This window comes from Thamnophis elegans, unplaced genomic scaffold (assembly GCF_009769535.1).
Source record: "Thamnophis elegans isolate rThaEle1 unplaced genomic scaffold, rThaEle1.pri scaffold_169_arrow_ctg1, whole genome shotgun sequence".
NCBI classification, from domain to species: Eukaryota; Metazoa; Chordata; class Lepidosauria; order Squamata; family Colubridae; genus Thamnophis; species Thamnophis elegans.
In genome coordinates this window covers 1-16,745 of record NW_022473638.1, presented here as the reverse complement: position 1 = coordinate 16,745, position 16,745 = coordinate 1, and the positions used below count along the sequence as shown (strand labels likewise).

General features: G+C 45.6%; 1 protein-coding gene across 1 annotated transcript in view; it reads right to left on the bottom strand.

Moving 5' to 3' along the window:
• Positions 1-14,279, bottom strand: part of LOC116523324 (homeobox protein meis3-like) — a gene marked incomplete at its 5' end in the record, with an annotated part of 44,307 nt that extends 30,028 nt beyond the window's left edge. The window contains 2 exons of the mRNA XM_032238429.1: positions 3,140-3,287; positions 14,074-14,279. Of these exons, the coding sequence (XP_032094320.1) occupies positions 3,140-3,287; positions 14,074-14,279 (354 nt within the window). The remainder of the gene's footprint in view (positions 1-3,139; positions 3,288-14,073) is intronic.
• Between the last annotated feature and the right edge of the window lie 2,466 nt (positions 14,280-16,745).

The window sequence follows — 16,745 nt, the reverse complement described above, 5'->3', positions numbered from 1 at the left end:
AATCATCCTAAATGTGGATTTTTAATCAAACACTGTCTCAGGTCAATGGGTGCCTTCAGTATTTCACTCAGGAAGGGGGAGCAGAATTTCATTCCTTTGGCCTGAATATCAAGCCGAGAGGTACGATGATTTTCCTCCTTTCCATACAAGACGTCAAGGTCAAACCAGGTATATAATTTAGGTTTGAACGATGGTTTCTCAGCTAGAAATAACACAGGGGCTTCTGGACTGATGTGAGCCGAGAAAATACCTATATTCTCACATCAAGGAGGTGGGTGGGAAGCCATTTTCTCTCTTCCCCCAAACTGTCCCCATCACTCCTACTTAGCCAGAGCTGAGATTCCTTCTCTCTTATCGCCACTTTAATTGTCCTCTTCCGCAGAAAGGACATGCTCAAGAGAGCCTTGTCTTTAAGGGCAAAGGTTCCCCTCACACATATGTGCTAGTCGTTTCTGACTCTAGGGGGCGGTTGCTCATCTCCGTTTCAAAGCCGAAGAGCCAGCGCTGTCCGAAGACTTCTCCGTGGTCATGTGGCCGGCATGACTCAACGCCGAAGGCCCACGGAACGCTGTTGCCTTCCCACCAAAGGTGGTTCCTATTTATCTACTTGCATTTTTTTAACGTGCTTTCGAACTGCTAGGTTGGCAGAAGCTGGGACGAGTCACGGGAGCTCCCTCCGTTACGTGGTGCTAGGGATTCGAACCGTCGAACTGCCGACCTTTCTGATCGACAAGCTCAGCAGCCACTAAGCTACCGCGTCCCTACTACACCTCATCTTTGGGCCTGTATTATTTAACTCCTACTTCATTAGTGTAGGGAGTCCACCTCTCTGCAGCAGCTGCACCAATTTTCCCTTTTCTGTAGAAAGTAAAGGCACTCTGGACATGCTCAGGAACGCCTCGTCTTTGGGCAGAGTCCTGTAAGAAGTCACCAACAGCTGTTGCTCAGTCAGAGCCCCTTTGCAGATGGGACTGGAATGTATTTTAAAAGGGGAACTTGGCAAAAGTTTCGCAGAGCCAGCCAAAGGAATTGAAGTAGCATGCGATTGGCGTACAAAAGGATGACATTATTCAGGAGAAATGTTGTTTCGAGACACACCTTCTTTCCTTGGCCTGCACACTCGACTTACCGCACAGTTCATTTAGTGACCGTTTCAAAGTTACAACGGCCACGGGAAAAAGGGACAACCGTTTTTGACACTTACGAACGTTCCCAGCATCCTTGCAGTCCGGTGGTAGGTTCCTACCAGTTTAGACCAGTTCAACCCAACTGGTAACGGTTTAGCGGCCTGGGTTGCTGGAACCGGCAGTGACCCGGGCCTGCCACGCATGCGTGGCGCGCCCACCAGCGAACCGGCAGTAGCAACTGCAAGAACCCACCCCAAGGTGGCGCAGTGGTTAAATGCAGCACTGCAGGCTACTGCTAGATCAGCAGTTCAGCGGTTCAAATCTCACCGGCTCAGGGTTGACTCAGCCTTCCATCCTTCCGAGGTGGGTAAAATGAGGACCCAGATTGTTGGGGGCAATATGCTGACTCTCTGTAAACCGCTTAGAGAGGGCTGAAAGCCCTATGAAGCGGTATATAAGTCTACTGCTATTGCTATTGCTACCCCCGCTGTAGTCACATGGTCAAAATCCGGATACTTGGCAAGAGACTTATATTTATGACGGTTGAAGAGTCCTGGGGTCATGTGATCAACTGGGGTGAGCTTCTGATCGGCAACGTCAATGGGGAAGCCTGTAGCCATTCTACAGCGACGGCCACGTCATAATTTTAATGATCGGAATCAAGACGGGGAAGAAAAACACTTCATGATTTCAGCGAAATGTTCCTGAATCCACAGATTGAAATGGATGGGAGATGGGAGAAGGCGACCACTGTCCCTCTATCTCCACGGGGCTGGGGGCACTCTATCCCTGACTCTTTATGGTACTGGCGGCGGGGGGCACGCTATCCCTGCCTCCTGGTGGGATCAGCTTCTTATAGCTTTTTGCTGCCAATGTTTGACACTGTTCAACAAATGGAGTGTCCATATATTGAAAAGGTTAATATTTGGTTAATGAGGACTTTCTAATAATTACTGTTTTGAGATGGATTATCTACCTGTCATTACTCTCTCTGTGTTTATATCTATCTATCTATCTATCTATCTATCTATCTATCTATCTATCTATCTATCTATCTATCTATCTATCTATGTATCTATCATCTATCTATCTATCTATCTATCTATCTATCTATCATCTATCTATCTTCTATCTATCTATCTATCTTCTATCTATCTATGTTTCTTCTATCTATCTATGTATTCTTCTATCTATCTATCTATCTATCTATCTATCTATCTATCTATCATCTATATATCTATTTATCATCTCTATATGTATCTATTACCTATCTATCTATCATCTCTATATCTATCATTCTTATCTGTTTATCTATCATCTCTGTATCTATCATTCTTATCTGTTTATCTATCATCTCTATATCTATCTATCATTCTATCTATCTATCTATCTATCTATCTATCTATCTATCTATCTATCTATCTCTGTCTATCTGTCTATCTATCCATCATTCTATATCAATCTATCAACTATCATCTTTATCTATCTGCCTATCTATCTATCATCTATCTTATCTTTTATTCTATCTATCATCTCTATATATCTTCTACCTTTCTATCATTCTCTCTCTCATCTTATCTATCTATCTATCATCTATCTATCTATCTATCTATCTATCTATCTATCTATCTATCTATCATCGGGTCTGAATTCCTTGCCTTCTGAAATACATTACAGCTCACCACTTCTTTGTACCACAGATCTTTATCAAAATATGAAATGTGTCTTTCAGATTTTATTCCAAGACTTTAAATTTAATGCAGGCTTATAAAGAGTCCATCACGTGGTCACCTGCCATGAGTTTAGAACTCTTCCAATGAAGAGCTGTTTTAAAAAAAGCCAAGGGGGCCACAAATAATTTACAGCTCACCAGTGGGCTAAGAAATATTCTTTTGGGCTATTAAAGTAGGAAATGTGTTTATAGGTATATTTTATTATTATCTTTTACTGGAAAGACCCATTCATCTCCCTCTCTCTCTGTGTGTGATGCCATCCCTTCTCCGGAAACCAACCTGTTTGGCAAAGACAGTGATGTCCTCATTGAAGGAATCCGATGAGCAGACGTCTCCTCCCGGATAAGAACCAGAGGTGTCTCGGGGAGAACAGGTGGCCAGCTCACATTTCTCAAAGACCAGGGCCAGCAGAGGGAACAAGGGGTGCCTAAGAAGAGGAAGAAGAAGAAGAAGGAGCTGTGTTGGGTGAGCCAGCTGCAAGAGTTGAAACCTTGGTTCATCCTAGCTCTTGGTGGGAAGAAACTCAAATCTTTACCCACAGAAGAGAATATTGGTAGCTCAGGGTTGAACTATGGGTGCCCTCTGAGTTGGGGGGGGGGGTTTCTTCCAGACATTTCATGGCCCTACTTGGGAACATCATCAGTGCTAGTAGGAAGTGGAGTTAGAGGAGGAGGAGGAGGAGAAGGGAGAAGAAGAAGAGGAGGAGGGAGAAGAAGAAGAGGAGGAGGAGGAGGAGGAGGAAGGAGGAGGAGGAGAAGAAGAAGAAGAAGAGGAGGAGGAGGAGAAAGAAGAAGAAGAAGAAGAAGAAGAGGAGGAGGAGGAGGAGGAGGAGGAGAAAGAAGAAGAAGAAGAAGAAGAAATAGAAGAAGAAGAAGAGGAGGTGGAGAAGGAGGAGGAGGTGGAGGAGGAGGAGGAGAAGGAGGAGGAGGTGGAGGAGGAGGAGGAGGAGGAGGGAGGAGGAGGAGGAGAAGAAGAAGAAGAAGAAGAAGAAGAAGAAGAAGAAGAAGAAGAAGAAGAAGAAGAAGAAGAAGAAGAAGAAGAAGAAGAAATAGAAGAAGAAGAAGAGGAGGTGGAGAAGGAGGAGGAGGAGGTGGTGGTGGTGGTGGAGGAGGAGGAGGAGGAGTTCTGTGGGATCCTTAGTTTTCTCTCAGCTTAGTTGTTTTCTTGCAATGTTTCTTGACCCAACCAAGTAACATCATCAGTGCTAGAAAGGAATGAGGTTCATAAATAGAAAGGAACCCCTCCTTCCTACAAGCACTGATGATGTTCCCTAGTTGGGTCACGAAACATCTGCAAGGAAACCATCAGGCTCAGAGATCACCAATGTCTCCCACAAACAAATCTTGAATTTTTCAAGACTTTTTTCCCGAGAAGGGGACATATTTTGCAATCCGGGAAACAGAAGGACCCCAAAGTCCCAACCTTTGCCATCTCCACAGGCCTCCTACAGCTGCCATTGAAAGAAAGTCCACCCCCATAATCCAGTAAGACTTCATAGCCCCCCCCCTCTCTGCCTGCTTCTCTTAAAAACCTCTCCCCCACCCCATTTCAAAAGGGCAGGCTCCAGGAATTAAACCGGACGCTATAGGCCAGAGGTCTTCAAACTTAGCAACTTTAAGACTTGTGGACTTCAACTCCCAGAATTCTGGGAGTTGAAGTCCACAAGTCTTAAAGTTGCCAAGTTTCGGGATCCTTGCTATAGACAAACTTTCTAAATTTAGCAGAAGGTTTGCAGAAAGTCAGAGGAACAAAAAAATAAATCAATCACAAAATGTTTCTCCCAGCTCCATCTCTTCTCCGTTTCTCCCATCCTTGGTCATCCCACCAACAGCTGAAAACTCCAAGCACAGCAATCACCACTTCCGACATGATGCAACCAGAGCCTCCATCAAGGAGTCCCAATGTACATCATGTTGTCATCATTGTGCATACCACAGGTGGTATTCAGCCGGTTCTGACCAGTTCTGGAGAACCGGTAGCGGAAATTTTGAGTAGTTGGGAGAACCGGCAAATGCCACCTCTGGCTGGCCGCGCCCCCATCTATTCTCTGCCTCCCGAGTCCCAGAATGGGGATTTTGCTGTATTCCTTCCCCTGCCACGCCCACCAAGCCACGCCCACAGAACCTGTAGCAAAAAAAATTGAATCCCACCACTGGTGCAGAATTCCCACCTGCACACCAGAGCAAGGCTTCCTGCCCCCGCCCCCCCAAAGAAAAATATGGGGCAGGGAACAAAATCATGGGATCATAGAATCCTAAAACTGAAGGGACCTTGGAGGTCTTCTAGTCCAGCCCGTTGCCCAAAACAGCAAACGTTATTGGACAAAGGATTGTCCAATCTTTTCTTGAAACCCTCCAGCAATGGGAGCACTCACATCTCCAGGAGGCATGCTATCCCACTGCTTAATCATTCCTACTGTCAGGAAATTCCTCCTTATTTCCCCCAAAACCAAAAACTTATTTTAGCCTTTCTTAGGCTTGCAAAACCTTTTCTTTAAAAAAATACCATTCAATACAATACAATACAATAGCAGAGTTGGACGGACCTTGGAGGTCTTCTAGTCCAACCCCCTGCCTAGGCAGGAAACCCTATACTGTTCCAGACAACATCTTCTTAAAGACTTCCAGGGTTGGGGCATTCACAACTTCTGGAGGCAACTTCCGTTCCATTGATTAATTGTTCTAACTGTTAGGAAATTTCTCCTCAGTTCTAAGTTCTAAGTTGCTTCTCTCCTTGATTAGTTTCCACCCATTGCTTCTTGTCCTGCCTTCAGGTGCTTTGGAGGATAGCTTGACTCCCTTTTCTTTGTGGCAACCCCTGAGATATTGGAAGACTGCTATCATGTCTCCCCTAGTCCTTCTTTCTATTAAACTAGACATACCCAGTTCCTGCAACCGTTCCTCATATGTTTTAATCTCCAGTCCCCTAATCCTCTTTGTTGCTCTTCTCTGCACTCTTTCTAGAGTCTCAACACCTTTTCTACATCGTGGTGATCAAAACTGAATGCAGTATTCCAAGTATGGCCTTCCCAAGGCCTTATAAAGTGGTGTTAACCCTTCACGTGATCTTGATTCTATCCCTCTGTTGATGCAGCCTAGAACTGTGTTGGCTTTTTTGGCAGCTGCTGCACACGGCTGGCTCCTATTTAAGTGGTTGTCCACTAGGACTCCAAGATCCCTTTCACAGTTACTACTCACAGTTACTATTCATTCTTCCATTCCTCTCTACATTAGAAACGAGGCAAGGATCGGTAACTTTGCAAGAAGAGAATGAATGCTGAATTTATTGATTTATTTTCAGGAAAAGATTCCAAGTCTTCATGCGCCACAAGTAACTTTTGGGTCTGCCTAGGGTTAAAGTTATTTGAAAGACTGTGCTTGCTGGTGGTGGTGGGGGGGGCACGCAGGCTTTCTCCTCGCCCTGATTTATGTCGTGGTGAGTGTCCAACCCGTAAAGTCCACCCCTCCATTCCTTTCTTCCTCCTCCTCCTCCCCCTCTTTTTCCCCCAGCTGAATTTGGATGGACAGCTAAAGGAGAGACAGCATGTTCCCAGCGAGACATTATACAAGTTACACGCACCGCATGTTACACAAATATTTGCAGCAGAGGCCCGGCATGGAGTAAACTGTTAAGTGAGTGGCTCTTATAGAACATTTTGATTTCGCAGGAGAAACAAAACAAGGGTGTGTGTGTGTGTGTGTATCTGTCTGTGTGTCTCTGTGTGTGTATGTTAATCTTGCAATGATCCAATGATTTACGGGGAGTTAAATGGCAAATCAAAACCACGGCTTGCTATTCCAGTCTCTTAAGATCCAAGGGGGAAGACGGAAAGAAATCTGTCAATCTTCTTCAGGGTCTTTCAGTCTCAAGAGCCACTTGAAAATGGTTTTGAAGCTGTTTGAAGCTGTCAAGAAAAAAAGGGGGAGCTTGTCTCTTTCGCTGTTTTCTCGGCTGCCTTTTAGGATGGGCCACCCTGGGTGCAATTTTCTCGGGTGGCAGGAATTGGGGATGTCTAGTCTAGCGAAATGAAGAATTCGGGGTGACATGTTAGCAGGATTCTAGCGTTTGAGGGGCTGCCACAAAGAAGAGGGAGTCAAGTTATTCTCCAAAGCCTCAGAAGGCAGGACAAGAAGCAACGGATGGAAACTAACGAAGGAGAGAAGCAATTTGGAATTAAGAGGGAATTTCCTGACAGTGAGAATAATTCGTCAGTGGAACGACTTGCCACCAGAAATTGTGGGTCCCACTGGAGTCCCAAAGGTGCTTTTTCAAAAGGCAACTGGACTTCGTCCCCATGACCTGGATGACTGAAGATCTCCATAGACCTTCAGCACTGGAGGTTTTTAAGAAGTGATTGTCTGAAATGATAGAAGGGTTTCCTGCCTGAGCCGGGGGTTGGACTAGAAGACCTCTAACGTCCCTTCCAAGCTTTCTTTATTCTAGTCTCAGTTCCTAACCCTAGAGAAAGGAAGTGATCAGAAAGGGAAGCTGAGCTCCCTTCCGCAATTCCAGAATTCAGTTTTCTACACCGTCCACCTTTTAAGCTTTTTTTTTTAAAAAAAAAGAACTTGTAATTAGAGAGCTCTAATATGCATATCCAGCAGCGCAAATATTTACCATTCGTGAGCAGAGAAAAAGAAATGCCAACAATGAAGCAATGCATCTCAACTCAAAGAATAATCGGGTTGGGAAACTAGGAGAATAAAAAAATAATAATTCAGGATTGGCACTCAGGGAGAAAAAAAACACACCAGGATTTAAAAGACATCCTGATTAATTTCTTCCATTCGTGGGCTTGTTGTTAAAGGGATTCAAGCTTCCTTTTGCATCTTGCCCTGCCGCAATCGTTCGGCAAATCACCGCAGTTGTAAAGTGGACTGTGTAGTCGTTAAGCAAATCCAACTCCCCTCTCCTTTGGCTTTGTATGTCGGGAAACCAGCTGTGAAGGTCTCCAACGGGGGAATCACATTCTGGGATATTGCAATTGTCAGAAATACGTGCCCACATTTTTGATCAGGTGGCCATGGGGATTGCAGCGAGTGTTGTAAATGTGAGGAATGGTCGTAAGTAGGAGCCGAGGTGGCGCAGTGGTTAGGGTGCAGTACTGCAGGCCACTTTAGCTGACTGTGATCTGCAGTTCAGCGGTTCAAATCTCACCGGCTGAAGGTCAACTCAGCCTTCCATCCTTCCGAGGTGGGTGAAATGAGGACCCGGACTGTGGGGGCAAGTTGCTGACTCAATTTGCTAAAAAAAATTTGTAAACCGCTTAGAGAGGGCTGATAGCCCTATGAAGCGGTATATAAGTCTAATAAATAAATAAATAAGTCCCCCCCCCCACACCCCCGGTGCTGTTGTTATTTCAGATAGTTGAATTGAATTTATTAGGTTTCTATGCCGCCCAATCCCGAAGGACTCTGGGCGGCTCACAGAATTTAAAAATAAAAATAAAAATGAGTTTGAGTTTGAGTTGAGTTTGAGTTTATTGGTCTTGTATGCCGCCCACTCCCGAAGGACTCCGGGCGGCTTACAATAAAAAAAGGGGAAGGGGATAAATAAGACAAAACAACAATTTAAAATACAACAACATTCATAGTTACTGTGGAGCTAGATACTTCAACAGCTCACCGGCCTGCCGGAGCAGCCAAGACTTAGTGGCTTTACGGAAGGCCGGGAGGGTAGTAAGGGTCCGGATCTCCACGGGGAGCTCGTTCCAGAGGGCCGGAGCTGCAACAGAGAAGGCTCTCCCCCAGAGGGTCGCCAGCCGACATTGGCTGGCAGATGGGATCCGGAGAAGGCCTAGTCTGTGCGATCGAATCGGTCTTTGGGAGATAATTGGCAGGAGGCGGTCTCTCAGGTACCCAGGTCCGATGCCATGTAGGGCTTTATAAGTAAGGACTAGCACCTTGAAGCGTGTCCGGAGACCAATGGGCAGCCAGTGCAGCTCATGGAGGATAGGTATAACGTGGGTGTACCTAGGTGCACCCACAATCGCTCGCGCGGCTGCGTTGTGGACTAACTGAAGTCTTCGAACACTCTTCAAGGGCAGCCCCATGTAGAGTGTGTTACAGTAAGCCAGTCTTGAGGTCACGAGGGCGTGAGTGACTATCTGAAGGGCCTCCCAGTTTTAAGTTCTTTGAAAAGAACTTAAAAACAATAGGATACACAAAGTTAAAAAGGAACACAACAAACACCCAATCGAAAGGGGGCTGGACCTCAATCAAGGGGTCAACAGCCCCAGGCCTGCCGGAAAAGCCAGGTTTTAATGGCTTTACGGAAGGCCATGAGAGTGGGCAGGGCCCGGATCTCTGGGGGCAGCTCATTCCATAGGGCCGCAGCGGCAACAGAGAGGGCCCTACTGCTAGGCGTCGCCAGCCGGCATTGTCCCGCTGAAGGCACCCGGAGAAGGCCCATCCTGTGCGATCTTATTGGTCTGAGGGAGGTATGTGGCAGGAGACGGTCTCGCAGGTATCCGGGTCCTAGGCCATGTAGGGCTTTAAAGGTGATAACCAGCACCTTGAATCGTGTTCGGAGACCAATGGGCAGCCAGTGCAGCTCGCGGAGGATAGGTGTGATGTGGGTGTACCTTGGCACACCCAGTATCGCTCGCGCGGCTGCATTCTGGACTAGTTGCAGTCTCCGAACACTTTTCAGGGGCAGCCCCAAGGAGTTGCGAAATGAATGGTTGTAAGACAAGGACCTACCTAATCAGTAGAATGTCCAATGCTTTTTACATGTGCTAAAAATGACTTCAGTGAGCCTTCACTCCAGATGTGTTGAACTAGGCAGAAGCAACAACAGTGTAGAAAAGTAAACTTCAATTTATAACAATTTATTTAGGTAGTGTTTCTCAATCTTGGGGACTTGAAGTCCTGTGGACTTCAACTCCCAGAATTCCCCAGCCAGCTATGCTGGCTGGGGGATTCTGGGAGTTGAGGTCCATAGGACTTCAAGTCCCCAAGATTGAGAAACACTGTTTGAAGTTTCCCCGGCACTGGAAAAAAAGTGACTTATGACCATTTTTCACAGTTACGACCTTTGCAGCATCCCCATGGCCACATACTCAGAATTCAGAGGCTTGGCCACTGAATTCATACTTGTGGCGGTCACCGTGTCCCCGGTCACGTGATCCCCTTTTGCGACCTTCCGGACAGCAATGTCAAAGGGGAAGCCGCCTTGACCTCACAGCCGTGTGTCCTCACGGAACAACTGCAGTGATTCACTTAACGACTTAACGGCAAAAGAAATAGTGTGAAACGAATCAAGGAGAGAAGCAACTTAGAACTAAGGAGGAATTTCCCTGGCAGTTAGAACAATCAGTGGAACAGAAGTTGCCTCCAGAAGTTGTAAATGCTCCAACACTGGAAGTCTTTAAGAAGATGTTGGATAGCCATTTGTCTGGAACGGTATAGGATTTCCTGCCTAGGCAGGGGGTTGGACTAGAAGACCTCCAAGGTCCCTTCCAACTCGGCTATTGTATTCTATTGTATTCTATTCTCTATTTTATTTTATTTTATTTAATATTTTATTCTACATTCTATATTCTATTCTATTCTATTCTATTCTCTATTCTCTATTCCCTATTCCCTATTCCCTATTCCCTATTCCCTATTCCATATTCCATATTCTATATTCTATATTCTATATTCTATATTCTATATTCTATATTCTGTATTCTATATTCTATATTCTATTCTATATTCTATTCTATTCTATTCTATTCTATATTCTACTCTATTCTATATTCTGTTCTGTTCTATTCTATTCTATTCTATTCTAATCTCTATTCTCTATTCTCTATTCTCTATTCTCTATTCTCTATTCTCTATTCTCTATTCTCTATTCTCTATTCTCTATTCTCTATTCTATTCTATTTTATTATATATTCCAGTGTTTTTCAACCTTTTTTGTGCAAAGGCACACTTTTTTCATGAAAAAAATCACGAGGCACACCACCATTAGAAAATGTTAAAAAAATTTAACTCTGTGCCTATATTGACTATATATAAAGTAATTCTCCCACGGCACACCTTACACTATGTCACGGCACACTAGTGTGCCGCGGCACAGTGGTTGAAAAACACTGATATATTCTACTCTATTCTATATTCTGTTCTATTCTCTATTCTCTATTCTCTATTCTCTATTCTCTATTCTCTATTCTCTATTCTCTATTCTCTATTCTATATTCTATATTCTATATTCTATATTCTATATTCTATATTCTATTCTATTTTATTCTATATATTATCTATTCTATTCTATTCTATATTCTATTCTATTCTTTGTTATTTCAGTATTGCCAAAGGATCTGCCAAAGGCTGCATTTGGGCAAAACCGTGGAGAAAAGCCACGACAGCAGTGACTAATACCAACCGAGAAGTGGAGCCTCCAGGTCCAGTAGCAGAATATCTGGGCAATTTCCCAGCTTCTCTTTGTGGGCTTGCAACATTGCCTGGCCAGAATGAAAAGACACCGATTGGACGGACTCAGGACACCCCGTTTCAGTGATTCCCCAAGACTTTTGTGCTTCATTCCCTCTGCTGTTTTTCACAAAATGAAAAACCTCTCTGAGTTTCCTAGTTGGGCTTCCGCTTTAAATCGTATCGCCGGGTGATAAATGGAATTCTTTTACTCATATATTCCATAAGAAGGAAACTGACCTTGGAGAGGCTGAGATTCAGATCTATTCTTTGGTCTGACAAAAGTCTGCATAAACACACACAAACACACACACGAACACACACACATACACACACAAAGGCTTCACTCCTGCCACAGTGATTTAACATTTCCAAATTCACTCTCCTCCCTCCTCCCCCCCCCCTTGAAAGTTTCCACCTCAAACAATACAGGAAGAAATCAAATTGTTGTTTGTGGAACCATCTAAATGCAAAAACTCGGAATGATAAATCACATTAATTAAACGAAGGAGGGAGGGGGGGGAATGTAACCCCTCGGCTGAGCAGGGAGCGAGTAGTTTATCATTCTCTCCCCCCCCCCCCTTACTTCTGTCTTCGAAATTCTTACCAATTGGGGCGGATGGATTAAGGAGCATCGACTGAATTTCGTTTTCCCTGGGAAGCAACCCCAGTCTATTGCATGGGAGGTTCGGAAGAGGGAAGGGGGGCAACAGCTCTCCCCCTCCCGATCTCCTGTGGTGTGAGGTAGACTGCCCCTGAAATGGGAAGCTCCATCAAGCCCTAACTGTGCTGCCCTTTCAATCTGTTGCCCAAAGTAGCTTATCCTCCTGTATAGGCTGCTAAAGCTTGACCAAAGGCATGCTGTATTTATCTATTGTCTGTCTGTCTCTCTGTCTGTCTATCTCTTTCTTTCTCTCTCTGTGTGTCTATCATCCATCTATCTGCCTGCCTGCCTGCCTGCCTGCCTGCCTCTCTCTCTCTCTCTCTCTCTCTCTCTCTCTCTCTCTCTCTCTGTATCATCTATCTGCCTGCCTGTTTCTCTCTCACTATCTGTGTCTATCATCCATCTATCTGCTTGCCTGCCTGCCTCTCTCTCTCTCCCCCCCTCTCTCTCTCTGTATCATCTATCTACCTGTCTGCCTGTTTCTCTCTCACTATCTGTGTCTATCATCCATCTATCTGTCTGTCTGTCTCTCTCTTTCTGTCTGTCTGCCTGTCCCTCTCTATCTGTGTCTATCATCCATCCATCCATCCATCCATCCATCCATCCATCCATCCATCATCCATCCATCTTTCTTTCTTTCTTTCTTTCTATTGATCAGATCTATCTATTGATCTATCTATCTATCTATCTATCTATCTATCTATCTATCTATCTATCTATCTATCATTTATCATCTGTCTGTCTATCTATCTATCTATCTATCTATCTATCTATCTATCTATCATCTATCATCTATCTATCTATCTCTATCATCCATCTGCCTGCCTGCCTGCCTGCCTGCCTGCCTGCCTATCTATCTATCTATTGATCTGTTAAATTTATTTGACACATATTCAGTTTGAGGCAACTCTGGGTGGAAAATGAATACTATATCCAGATGATACTACATCCAGATCCTCCAGTTACTCGAGTTGTAAAAATTGGATCTTTGCAAGGATTTGGCCCTAGAGGCAGCTATGCTGGCTGGGGAATTCTGGGAGTTGAAGTCCACACAACTTCAAACTGCCAAGGTTGAGAAACACTGCTTCTAAATGGTCAATTAACGGGTGGGGCTGTATTTCCCCCACTAAGGATAAAACTGGCCCAGCTCTCACCATGGCCATCTTAAGAAGGGGTTCCTAGGCAAAAAAGATACTCAGGAGGAAGAAAGAGAGAAAAAAATCCATTTCTGAGCAAGGGGTAAATCTCTAAATCTTTGTGGTAGTGGATTCTTGGATCTTCCTCCAACCCGAAACGAAGTCATATCCCCCACTAGCAAAATTTCTTAGCAACAAGGTGAGAAAGATCCTTCCGATTTCCCAGCTTCAGTAGAAGGATCTTCAATTAGTTAAGCGACCTAAGTTGGAAGAATCTCCCGAAAGTTAAGGCTAAAAAAAGATCCCAGGGGAAAGGAGATCCAGTAGAAGTGGATCCCCCCCTCCAACCGAAAGAAGAGGATCGGAGGTCGAGGTGGGGGAGAGCAATTCGGCCAAGCTAAAAACCAAGGATCTGGCGTTTGGGAAGGCGAGCTTAAAAGCAGGAATGGATCTGCTGCTTTTTCGACGGAAGGGTGGATCGAGTCGGTTGCGGAAGGCAAAACACGAGCCGTCCTGGTTCCTGGGCAAATAAGGCGGGCGGCCAGATCTCTCTCGGAGAGACAGAGAGGAGAGACCAGGAGGGAAATCCGCCTTCAAACTACTGGAAGAATTAATCCAGTAGTCCAGCTGAATCGAACCTCTCCTCGGACTTCATTTGGCCAAGCTGAGCTATTCGGTCTTTCTTGACTCCTTGAGACCAGACACGATTTTTTGGGGGAAGGGGATTCTTCATAAAGACCCCCTTCCCCAGCCCTGGGCGCCTTCCACTCCCTGGACACCCGTGTTTTAAGGCCGCTTCGCGGGAAGAGGGTGTTCCGACGTACGTCGCGAGTTAGCAGGTCGCCGGCATCTGTTTCTTTTTTTCGGGAGGGGAAGGGGGAAGGAAGGTCTGGTCCGGACGGCCCAAAAGGGGGAGGGAAGGAGGGGAGAAGAGACCCCCTTCGCGCGGCCAAGAGGATACCCCCCCCCCCCGTCACCGCCAGCCAAACTCACCCGTAAATTTCGTCCTTCTCCCTCTTCAAGGCGTCGTTGGAGCCCAGTCCCGGAGGCATCCCCGGCCGGTGGTTAACCCCCGCCGATCCATAGGGGCCTCCCTGGTTCAAAGCGTGGTGTTGCAGACCCCTGCCCGAGTGAGGGTCTCCGAAGGCCGGCAGAGAGACCCCTCCGTCCATTCCGGCGTAATGTACCAAGTCATCGTACTGATGTAAATAGGGGAGGGGGGGATAAGAGAGAGAAAGAAAGAAAAGAAAAAGAAGGGGGGGAAAAAGAAAGTTTCAGACTCCCGATTTAAGCAAAGCAGCCCCCTTTTCCTCGCCCACCCCCCATTATCCCCCCGCCCTACAACGAGGAAATTGCTGGCCCCGATCCATGCTGACCTAACTAAGACATTTTCGCTCAAACAGAAATTGGTGGTGGGGCTTTCAAAGCAGGCATCTCCGTGGGGTTGTTGTTCCCAAGATGGGGTGAATTATTTGGGGAGAGGGGGGCAGAAGGGGCAGAGGCGAGAGGAATGGCGCCAAACCAGTCCTTATTCCTCCAAGGTGCTTTTTCCAAAGGCAAATTCCAAAGAGAAAATGTGTTTTCTTTTCCCCTGGAGAAGGAAGAAGAAAGAAGAAGAAGAAGAAGAAGAAGAAGAAGAGGAGGAAGAGGAAGAGGAAGTGGAAGAGGAAGAGGAAGAGGAGGAAGAAGTAGTTTCGCTTCTCATCCAAGAAGCTTCATCACGAGTAGCGAAGCGTTTCCCAAGGAATGCCAAGGAATGTGTGTGTGTGTGTGTGTGTGTGTGTGTGTGTGTTGTATTTGAATTAGAATTAGAATAAGTTTATTTATAGGCCGCCCTTTTCCCTGAGGGGACTCAGGGCGGCTAACAACTTATATGGGAGGGGATACATACAATGACATATAACATAACATGTAATTAAAAAATAAGCAACATTCATTCAGCATTCGGGTGGGGGCGAATTATAATCTTTAACCCCAGGCCTGACGGGATAGCCAGATCTTGAGGGCTGTGCGGAAGGTCTGGAGGGTGGTGAGGGTACGAATCTCCACGGGGAGATCGTTCCAAAGGGTCGGAGCTGCTACTGAAAAGGCTGATTGTGCTGATAAATAAATAAAGGGAGACTAGTATAGATCTATTTCAAGCTATTTAGCTCTCATCAGCTAGCCATACCCTTACTGGGATTAGAACCTGGGCTGTATTACATATTAAGCAGATGTGTTAACCACTAAGCCACAAGGTTCTCCTTATATATATATATAAATAGTCCAGTTGCATTTGGAAAAAGCACCTTTGAGGCAATCAACGCTGACCTGGATGGCTGAGAATCCGCATGGGCATTCAAGTCCTTCCCTCAAAACACACACGCAACACACAACACACACACACACACAACACACAGGCCAAAAACCTGTCCCCTTTCCCCCTGAACCCGGCCTCGTACCCTCCATATTCCCATCTCCCCACCCGTCCCGAATACCCCTTAAAACGCGGCTGGTGGCGGGTTGTGTTTGCGCGTGTGAATTCAGGTAGCCGGTTCACTCTTTAAAGAACAAACCCACAAACACACACCAAACTTCCGCGACCCAACCCCACCCCCACCCCCCGGTTTTTGACCAGGGTTATTGCCCACCTTTTGAACCTTTCGCCACTTAAGTCAATTTCACGAGACGGGTGAGGGGGGGAGGGCTGGTTGAGTTCAAGCACCAGTTCAGGCCCCTCTCATCCCCCCCCCACCCTCCCACCTTTGCGCCTTCGATTTTGGGGACCGAAGCAAGGACTCCCCAAAACACACACACACACACACACACAAACACACACACACACACGTACGCAATTGAGAGAGAGATGCTTTAAAAAAAAAACTATCTCAACTCCAAACTCAACGAGACAATCTGTTTGCACCACGCAGATCTGGCTGGGAAAATCCAGGCCGTTCAGTTTGCAGTTTTTCAACTGAAACCCTCCACTTCACCCTACGCACAAATGTGGCACACGCACACACACACACACACAAAACCTCGCTTTCACTAAATGCACATCTCCACACGCAAAAAAAAGCATTATTCTCATGAATTACGTCTCCCAGGTTGGCTCCTAGAACGGAAGCCAGTAGCGCCTGGGTGGCTGTTTGAGAAACTTTCTTTCTTTCTTTCTTTCTTTCTCTCCCTTTCCTTCCTTCCTTCTCTTCCTCTCCTTCCTTCCTTTTCTTCCTTCCTTTTCTCCCTTTCCTTCCTTCCTTTTTAAAAAAATAGACACTTCTTTTTCCGTGAAAGAAACAAAACTTTTGAGACAGAATTCAGGATCTCCACTCCTGCTTACATCTTATTCTTTGTATATTTATTTATTAATGGGATTTTATCACAGAAAATGTACCCTCTATGTTTCCGCCTCTGCAATTGGGCATTGAAAAAGAAGAATGAAAACCAACCCTGATCTTTTTCATGTTCAATCAATTTTTCCCAATTTTTTTTCAGTCTGTCCTAGCCCACTTTTTTGCTAGTTGCTGTCCCCAAATGAAATCAACATGTACTAATTTTCCTCCCTCCCTTCCTCTCTCCCTTCCTTTTCTGTCTTCACACAATTCACACAACCCCTTTATGGTGCTGAGTCTTCCTTCCTTCCTTCCTTCCTTCCTTCCTTTCTTTCTTTCTTCTTCCTTCCTTCC